This window comes from Pygocentrus nattereri, chromosome 12 (genome assembly GCF_015220715.1).
Source record: "Pygocentrus nattereri isolate fPygNat1 chromosome 12, fPygNat1.pri, whole genome shotgun sequence".
In the NCBI taxonomy this organism is placed as follows: Eukaryota; Metazoa; Chordata; class Actinopteri; order Characiformes; family Serrasalmidae; genus Pygocentrus; species Pygocentrus nattereri.
This window is the reverse complement of record NC_051222.1, coordinates 13,690,309-13,699,709: the sequence shown is the minus strand read 5'-3', so window position 1 is coordinate 13,699,709 and position 9,401 is coordinate 13,690,309. Positions and strand designations below refer to the sequence as shown.

Sequence of the window (9,401 nt, the reverse complement as noted above, 5' to 3'; positions counted from 1 at the left end):
GCCCAACCAACCACAAAGGTGGACGATGCCAAAGAAATAAAACAAACAAAAAAAACAAATCTAACCTACCTAACCATAAATCTAATCCTGTCCCAAAATACAGCGGGTGGCACTCGCCCCTTACCTAATGTGTCTAAACAATAGCAGACTATAATGAATGTACATGTACGCCCAACTTGCCTGTCCACACCTCGCGCTGGAGAGGGAGGGAGGGGGAGAGGGGGAGAGAGGGAGAGAGGGAGGGGGAGAGAGGGAGAGAGGGAGGGGGAGAGAGGGAGGGGGAGAGAGGGAGGGAGAGGGGGAGGGGGTGAGACAGATAGATAGAGAGAGGGAGGGAGGGGGAGAGAGGGAGAGAGGGAGGGGGAGAGAGGGAGGGAGAGGGGGAGGGGGTGAGACAGATAGAGAGAGGGAGGGAGGGGGAGAGAGGGAGGGGGAGAGAGAGAGAGAGAGACTTATGCTAAATGCTCTTCCCATAACCGGCCACAGTTGAATCCTTTTATCCGCCAAGGCCCGTCCCACAGCAGGAATCAGCCACTCCGATTGGTGGAGAGGAGAAAGAAGCACAACCAAGCATCCAAGGTCCACAATAATCCATCATGCGCACAGCGGCACGTGATCTAGTTGGGGGAGAAAAAAAAGAAGAAGAAAAAACATACGTGCAACACCGGCACGTAACATGCCAGTATGTGAATCCACTTATTTTCACATGGATTCCATCATATTAAAACAAAAATTAGAAGGGGAGATAGGAAAGGAGAATGCCATTATCAGTAAAACACTGCACTCATTTATGTAAGGTCTGTCAGATAAGACAAGCCAGGTGTAAAGCTACCATATTTAGTGGAGGCAGCAGAGAGCTGAGGACAAAATCTACGCATTGCATTTACAGGCATCCTCCAATTCAAATACAGGAAACTGAAACTGTTTCCTCCATTTGTCTGTGAAACGCTTTAGAAGAACAATGAACTTCAAAGGTGGTGTTACACTGTTATTTCTCTGCGGCCTGGTTGTTTTCCACATTGAAGGTAAGTTGTGATTTCTTTGTTTTAAAGTCATTCTAGTGTATTGTGTCTGAATTTGTGTTGATGTGTTGATTATACATTGTTGCGGGATCTAAATTTGGGAGTATGAGATAGTCTTTAGGTCCAAAAGAAAATGACAATTTTTCTACCCAAGTTTTAGAAAGGACCACACATTGAAGTTTCTAACAAGCATTCCAAATATATCTTGTGTGTGTGAGTGTGTAAAATGCCTCTACAATCTTTTTCCACAGACTGCAATGCTTGTGACCTCACTGCTACAGTTGGGGACTATTTAGAAATTTCACTGGGATTGGAGACATTGAATAAGGATGATGAGCTAAAGTGGACACATAATCAAATGGTTATATTTAAGAGAAATAATAAGGGAATAATCATGAAAGGAAAGAAGGAAAATGTGAATGAAAAAGGGCACTTTATCATCCAAAATGCAGACAAGACACATGACGGCACATATTCTTTTGAAGTGTATAAAAGAAATGGCACTTTAAAAGCATCAGGAAAAAAAGAACTCTGCGTTCGTGGTAAGACATTTATAAATGCTCTTTTGAAATTCAATTTCAAAGATGTTTCACAACCTTCCAAAGATTTGGAAATTTTCCACTTGCATCTCTAATGCAGTAATTTTATGTTTTAATACATCAGATGTAGATAATATATAATTTATTGTCACTTTCATAGTATTTTTTCCATGCTTAATCACTTGGTGTTTAAAAAGTTTAGAATATGACCACAATGCTGTCTTTCTTTATATCAGAAATGCTCGCCAAGCCAGGAGTGAATATCACATGTGACAAGGGGAAAGTTGTTGTCAAATGTGATACTCAGAGCAAGAAAGATCAAATCTTCATTTGGTACCGTAATGGAGGGAAAATGAAGGAGGATACACAAACCTTCCAGAAAAATAAGAATGAATTAAAGATTACTGACCAGTTTGAATGTGTGGTGGAGAAACCAGTTAAAAGTCATCGAAGTGACACAGTTCCAGTACCTGAAAAATGTAAGTATGTTGGTTTTTTGCCATTTTAAACATAAATCTCTTGATGTTCATATAATGTGATTTTATTAGGGTTCTTGATATTGTTGTACAACCCAAAGCATAATGAAAGCCAATGAAGTAATTATTTTCCAATGCCTTTATATATTGAGTTCAAATATTATTCATGTAACACACTAGAGGCAGCTAAAGCTGTCGACAAATTTAAGATGTCAAGTTTCATTCTTTTTTGTGGCAGGTTTTTAAAGTACCCATCTTTTTTATATTTGATTGATTCACAGTCTATATCACAACTAATGAACTGAGCAGTACTGTACAAGATTCACTTAAATCTGTTACACAGCCTTTATATTAATTCAGCTCGAATGTAATGTTTTGCTATTGATTCTTTTTCTCACATATTTACATGTTGTATGCATGTATGTATTGACTGAGTAACTGATTGTATATCATTGAATAAATGTTATTGCACTTGCACAGGTATATCGGAAAGTTCATTGGAAAACAAGACGCTCTTTGGCTTTGACTTTCGGATTATGGTTGGAGTCCTAGCAACTGGAGGATTTCTTGTACTGGTTTTGTTGATTGTGCTTGTGACTTGTGCGTGTCAAAGCTGTAAACGACAAGAGAAACGAATGCAAGGTGAGCTCAGATTTTATCAAATTATCAACTGTCAACTATTTTCTACTGTTATTAAACATTATTCATAAATGAAAGTTGCATATAAAAGGCTCTCAAACCGTTTCTTCAAAAGGAGTCTAGTTGTTTGTGCTTTTGTGTGGCCATTAGTATATGCGTCAGATGTCTAGTATAGGATTCTGATGGGCTGGTAAATGTAAAAAGGGAAAAATGAAACTAAGCAATTAAAAAATCAAAGTAAAATTATATTACTAATTTGTCAGGACTCTTGCGAGTGTACCACAACCTGAATTTTTACTTAAATACATTTCAGTTTGCTAATTAAAATAATTGATCAGGACAAAACTAATTTGATGCAGTAACCTACATCAGGAATCTACTTGAATGCACCTCAAGAAGAATATGATCACAGGCAGGATATAAAAATGTCAAAAAATAAAACAAAGGATACAGGCATACAATAAGTTCTAACCCCTAACTGCAGACTTTCTGACTTTCTGAGCCCAAATACACCCATAAAGAACAAGTGGGGGGAAAATTGTATAAGCTGAAGGTTCTACATATTAAGCAAGTTTATTAACAAATATTTAACCTAGAATCTTATTGTTCATTGAATCGGATGTTTATAATATGAATAAATTACAATCTACAGTTGATTACTACTCATCTAATTATTAAATGCATGTAAATAAACCATGCTGTATTTTATCACTGTTGTTGTTAATTTACAAAAATACACTAAATTCACAAAGACAAACATTTCACAGATTTATTTTAATTGTTATCTTTATGGTATTAAAAATGTGTCTTCGAATAACTAGTTGAACTAGTGAAACTGTTGAATTACAGTAAAAGGCATGTAGTTCTAAGAAATGAAAGCATTGTAATTGTACAGCTTTTTACCATAATTAAAAAAAAATACTTTTACTGGTAATTAATAGATTTTGCCTTGTACCCCTGCTGTTGGACTTTTTTCCAATTTTTTCCAATTTTTATTTTATTTTTTTTACAGTGTAAGAGTCACTAAACAAAAGAAAATTAAAATTCTATTATTTTAAAGATTTTTACTGTTAATTTCTGGTTTTGACTTGTATACATGCCTTTTTTTTAAGAGTGTAGGAGCCACTAAATAAAAAGTGGACTTAATGATTTATGGGAGCAATTTTTTTTCTAATACTATTGATGCACAATATTATCTAAGATTAATTTGTTGTCTAATACACCATGAAGACAAAAAATTTAAAAGCCACTTTTCATGGGGTGGTGCTGTCAGAATTATGTCTTCAATATCTTTAGGTAAATTATTGTATCATAATAATTTGCACTGACTCTCTGCCCTCCATGTTTTGGAACATCAAAATGTCAGTATCATCTGCATAAAGGAAGTGGTCACAAGAAGAACAAGCAGAATTCAAATAACTGATATACAAAAAAAATGTAGATCCACAAGCACTCTGACTTCCAAGAAACCCTCTGTACTCAAGGACTTTAATTAGAGCAAAGGTTTTATGTTCCATCCACACCTATTTTGGACGTCAAAAAAAAAACTTTTATAGAAATGTGTTCTCTCAGCTGACTCATTAGAATGCCAGTGTGTCAAATGTTTTTTGGATATCTAACCATGTCACAGAGCTTCCTGCCATCTACCTCACCATCTTGGTTAACTGTGACCTGTTTGTTTCCCTTTATAAAAGAGAACACAGCTGTTTGGACTCATTTGAAAGTAAAACTGCAAAGCTGTTATATTTTCAATTTCTTCATAACATCTTATTTTAGTTTGCAACTTATTATTTAATGCAGCAGTTACTGCAGAAAATGTGTCAACAGGTCAATTTCATATGGTGGAGGGGCATATTTTATTTATTATTTTTTTAAATTATGGCAAATTAGTTATGGAATGCATTTTTTCCCATAGACAAAAATGATTAGATGCAGGGCTCACTTGGATACAAATGCAGAGCTACAAAATGATGTGGATGTTAAATGATAGACATGTATTCTTGCTACACGATCATGTCTGGCCATGTGAGATTAGGTGAGATCAGGCAAAGAGTTGAAAGTGGTATTTACATATCAAAATGCAGCATAAATTTACATTTTGTTTAAACTAGCAGACAGAATATAAGCTGCTACTCTGGGACAGTAAACCATTCAGATGTCAACATCTGATGCCTAAACAATACTAAAAGATCACAAAAGCACGTAGTCTGCCATTCGAAAGGTGAATTTCACCAATTCTGCAAAAACTCTGTAATTCAGTCATTGAAATTTGGAGTGTGGACAAACTCACTGACTCATTCATAACAGGGGTTGTGATATCTATAATGCAAATATAACCACTTTATTAACCATGCAAAGCCATCGATGAACCTACATGTCTTTTGTGTTTTATTTATAATATGAATAATGGTAAATAACATTAAACCTGAAAAAAAAATTTCACGTACTATATTACCTTTTAAAGACATGCACAAACCAAAATTAAAAATACACAGGTTATCGTAAAACTATGTCTCCAACAACAGGAAGCATATAAGTTTATCTAGTAACTTTCTTTAAGAGGGAATTTTTAGAAGCTTAGCTTTTTTGAAAAAGTTTGATTATTTAGATTTTCTAAGTGAAAATAGGTTCATATCCCCTTCAGAGAACAACTTTTATTGCACACTTTCAAGTTAAAGGTTTAACATATATTTAAAAAAAAAAAGTCCCATTACTTTTGCACAGGCGTCATTTTGTTTTAAGGAGTTAGTAATTGCGCATTCAAATGTGCAGAAATATGTTCTCTGTAGATGATGTGTTACTTATTCACCTATTCAGCCTGCAGCTGTTTAGCTCCGCCCATTCATGCTATAAAGTTATTTGGACTGTTTTATGCTAGAAAAAGTGCAATGCACAGCCAAAGAAAACAGAAATTACTCAAAAGGCACAGTAAGAAAAACAAATGTAAATGGTTATGTAAAAATGGATTAGAACTTGATTTGGTCCTCAAAAAGAACATGATTATGGGTTCTGTAAGACCTATTTGAATTCTCAGTTCTTGGGTTTCTTTCCATTTAGTTCTTTTCCATGTCCAAGCAAAGATGCACTTGAGTAATTTTTATAGAATGCGAAGTGAAATTTGCTTCATTATTCACTTCCACTGCAGTTCAAATATAACTTGTATATCATGGTTTTCCTAAACCTAGCAAACAGTTCCAAGTGACAGAGAGTCACCTACAGCATATTTTGTCATAGGGTTTCCTATAATCTGGTAATCTGTAGCCTACTAAAACATAGAACAGCACAGCAAGACGATATCCATCCATCCATTCTCTAAGCCGCTTCTCCGTCAGGGTCGCGCGGGGGGGGCTGCTGGAGCCAGCAAGAGGATATAAGCAGATAATTTGCTGATGTTTGAGTAGTCAGTGCAGAATACATGTTTACAAGCTTTTAAACAGAATTTTTATTGTCATTCTTTGAACTACTTTTGGCACATTTATCTAACATGCTATCACTATATGTAATTGAAGGCAGAGGATAAATTTGTTTTATAAAATTTCTCTTGTTTTCCTTGTCCTATAACAGGAAAGAGAGATAAAGGTCACTCCTATTTGACTACTTGAGTGTTGTCCAGGTTTTTACCTACCAGTTACATTGATCTTGATGTAATGTGGTGAGAGAGGTATGAAAGACAAATAGTGAACCTCTTGTCTCCATTCTTAACTGCAGATGAAGACGAGCTCAGGCTGAACAACTTCCACACACCTCCGCAAAGATCAAAGCAAACCGCTAGGGGTCAACCAGCTCCTCCAGTTCCCCAAGAAGATCCTGAAGTCTCCAACTATGAAGTGGATGATCCTCCACCTAAGGCCCAGTCCAGAGCCAAGAACCAACAGCGTGTTCGGCCTCCACCACCACCTGTCGATGAGGACGAATCACCTCCACCATTACCCCAACCTAGAAAAAAAGCTCCAAACACCAAAAGGAATCAAGGACCATTGTACATGCAACCATGAGAGAGTAGTCCAGGAATAGTAGTCATTCATTTCTGGTATTAACTGTGGGAATTTGAAGAGGACTCTGTGAAGGTGAGGCAAATTGCAAGTTGTGTTAGTCGTGTCTTACATACATATACATACATCCATATATACATACATACATATAGTCACATACTAACGTTTTAACACTCCCAGTAATATTACATGTTTTGTTGATTTTCTAAGTGATAACACGGGTTGAACTTAAATGTGTCATTTTCTGCAAAGTTTAGTACAAAATTTCTGTTTATTTGTTTAACATGCTGGAGAGAAAAAACAAAATATGAAAGGTACCATAACGTTTGCACAAGCTACAATTGAAGTTTTCCACTTTACTCAGTATGTTAAATTCAGCAAATAAACAATGCATTAAATTGTTCTCTGTAATGCATATATGCGTATTTCGCATTAGAAAATCAACAAAACATACCAAAAATGAATTTTCTATGACCATTTTACCAATTTTATCCTGTATTTTGTCCAATTATATCTTATACAGTGTGCATTGAAATACTATATACTATCCACCAAAGGCATTTTAAGATGTTTTACTTGCACAACTTTAAATCACACACATTTCCAACAAACTGAAAGTGAACAAACAATCTGAAATGCCATCGCCACTGCAGGTCTTAACATGTCCTGCTGAAAGCAACAAACCTGAACGTCATATGCATTTTGAGTTTGGCTTGTGTGAACATGTGATGTATAACTGGAACGTTTTACACAAGCAAAACTGAATGCACAGCCCTTGCTTGCCTTCCTCGCCCCAGTCTCAGGGATGTGGTTTAAAAGCACAGAAAAAACCTACTGAACGACACATTGTCAGCTTTTTTCTTCTCAGCACCGTTTGCTCATTTCCTGTGTGTGGGAGATATGTGAAGCTTGCACCTTGTGATAAAGTCTTTTTTCACAGTGGAATGATTTAAGAAAAGAAAGTAACATTATTGCAAAAAATCTAAATCAGCACAGTGTAATCAATTTTATCTTAGAAACATCATATTTTTACCTGTTTCTTTCTTTACATCCAAACTAAACAAAAATGTATTTATTATCGATACAATAACCACTCTGCAATTCAGTTTAATACACTGATTGTGATCCTCCTTTATTAATGTTTTCTATTATTCCTTTTTATTATCATTTTTAAAAATAAAAAAAACTGATACAACTGATAGTTGTTCTTCAGAGTTAATACAAAATAATCAGACTTTTCTTCAGTTTAGTAACAAGAGTGATGTACTGACCAAACCATTGCACATTTCCTGTGTCAGATTGCCTTTTTTGTTTGTTTTGTTTTTTAGACAAAGCATTGTCTTCAAATAAATCTGAAAAAATGTTCTCTTTTACATATTCCGTACAGATTTAACCATTACAGGAGGTCCTCGGGTTACGTCAGTGCCGAGTTACGATGTTTCGTGGTTACGACACATCTCCCATATACTATATAAAGCCTTGTTTCGACTTAAGTGGTTTTGCGCCGTAAACGTCGTAAACGTTGTAAACGTCGTAAACGCAAACTTCGTGTGTGGGAAATAGTTGGTATGCGCGGTTGAAGAATACGCATTGTACGCTCCCAAGCTTAAGGCAGACTCTTCTGATGGCAGTGCATCGAAGAAGAGGAAAGCCATCACCCTGGAAGTGAAATTAGATGTCGTTAAGCGATCCAATAAAGGGGGAAACAGCGACAAACTTTGGCCGGTCGCTTGGACTTAGTCGTTCGACTGTCGCTACGATTATAAAAGATAAAGATCGCATCCTACTGCTTTTTATTACTGTTTCATTTCATTACTAAACGTATTTTATATTTCCTTAATGTGTTTTTTGATAATTATGCAGGGTGCTGTGTTAGGATAGGATAAGTGCTTACAGTATTTACGTACAGTATGTAGTATGTTCCAACTTACACCGAAAATCGGTTTATGACGGGACGTAGGAACGGATCAACGTCGTAACCAGAGGACCCCCTGTATATAACAAATGAAACTGAACTACCTTGCATCAGCAGTTCATTTTTGCATCAAAGTGATTCCAATACAGCCATGACTTTTATTATTTCATAAGAGAAATTATGTGTCATAATAAATTTCAGTACTGAGAAGGATTTGCAGTTACATATAATATGACAAAAAGAATTGCTAAAGAAAAAACTTTTGCAATTATTTCTCTTTCATTTTTATGTATATTTTTGTAGTTGTGTTTACATATTATTAAAGAATATATTTTTAATACACCTTTCCTTGTCAAAAGCATGTATTAACTGCTTAGATTTTGCTGCCAAGAATGTTTCATTGTAGTACATTCTGTATGTTATGAGAATTATTATGTTATAATGTCTTTGTGGTGCCCGGGAATTTCTAATCGAATTAAATAAATGCAGTGCATTCATCCATTTTATCTCCTTATATCATATTTAGAATCAATGTGATATGTTGCAAGTTTCATGTCAATCACACAGAGAACATTTCCTTTAAAAAAAAAAGAAAGTAAACTGCTCAGTTTAAAAACAAAAGCAATAACAACTAGGTGACATGCATGGATATAGTCCTTTCTACCTCTTTAAACCTTTTAGTTAATTTGTGGATTCTGTTTTGCTTCTCATTTCCTTAGAGGGCCTCCACAGGAAGTGGCCAAAAATACTAGTGAGATCTTTTGATGAGTGCATCTCACCTAAAGACAAATTTAGCTTCGAGAGTTTTCCATTACCAC

At 35.5% G+C, this 9,401-nt stretch overlaps 1 protein-coding gene across 1 annotated transcript; it reads left to right on the top strand.

Annotated features, from left to right (window-relative positions):
* Positions 1-707: 707 nt before the first annotated feature.
* Positions 708-9,084, top strand: LOC108429871 (T-cell surface antigen CD2-like). The gene is made up of 5 exons (XM_017701930.2): positions 708-1,025; positions 1,274-1,564; positions 1,798-2,040; positions 2,518-2,679; positions 6,385-9,084. Exons 1-5 carry the CDS (start codon positions 962-964, stop codon positions 6,669-6,671), a joined length of 1,047 nt encoding a protein of 348 aa, XP_017557419.1. The 5' UTR covers positions 708-961; the 3' UTR covers positions 6,672-9,084.
* The last annotated feature ends 317 nt before the right edge of the window (positions 9,085-9,401 follow it).

Coding starts and splice junctions, on each gene's coding strand:
- LOC108429871 (XM_017701930.2), top strand. CDS start 962: ATGAACTTCAAAGGTGGTGTTACACTGTTATTTCTCTGCGGCCTGGTT. Junction 1,565..1,797: donor AAAAGAACTCTGCGTTCGTG/GTAAGACATTTA, acceptor TCTTTATATCAG/AAATGCTCGCCAAGCCAGGA. Junction 2,680..6,384: donor ACAAGAGAAACGAATGCAAG/GTGAGCTCAGAT, acceptor TCTTAACTGCAG/ATGAAGACGAGCTCAGGCTG.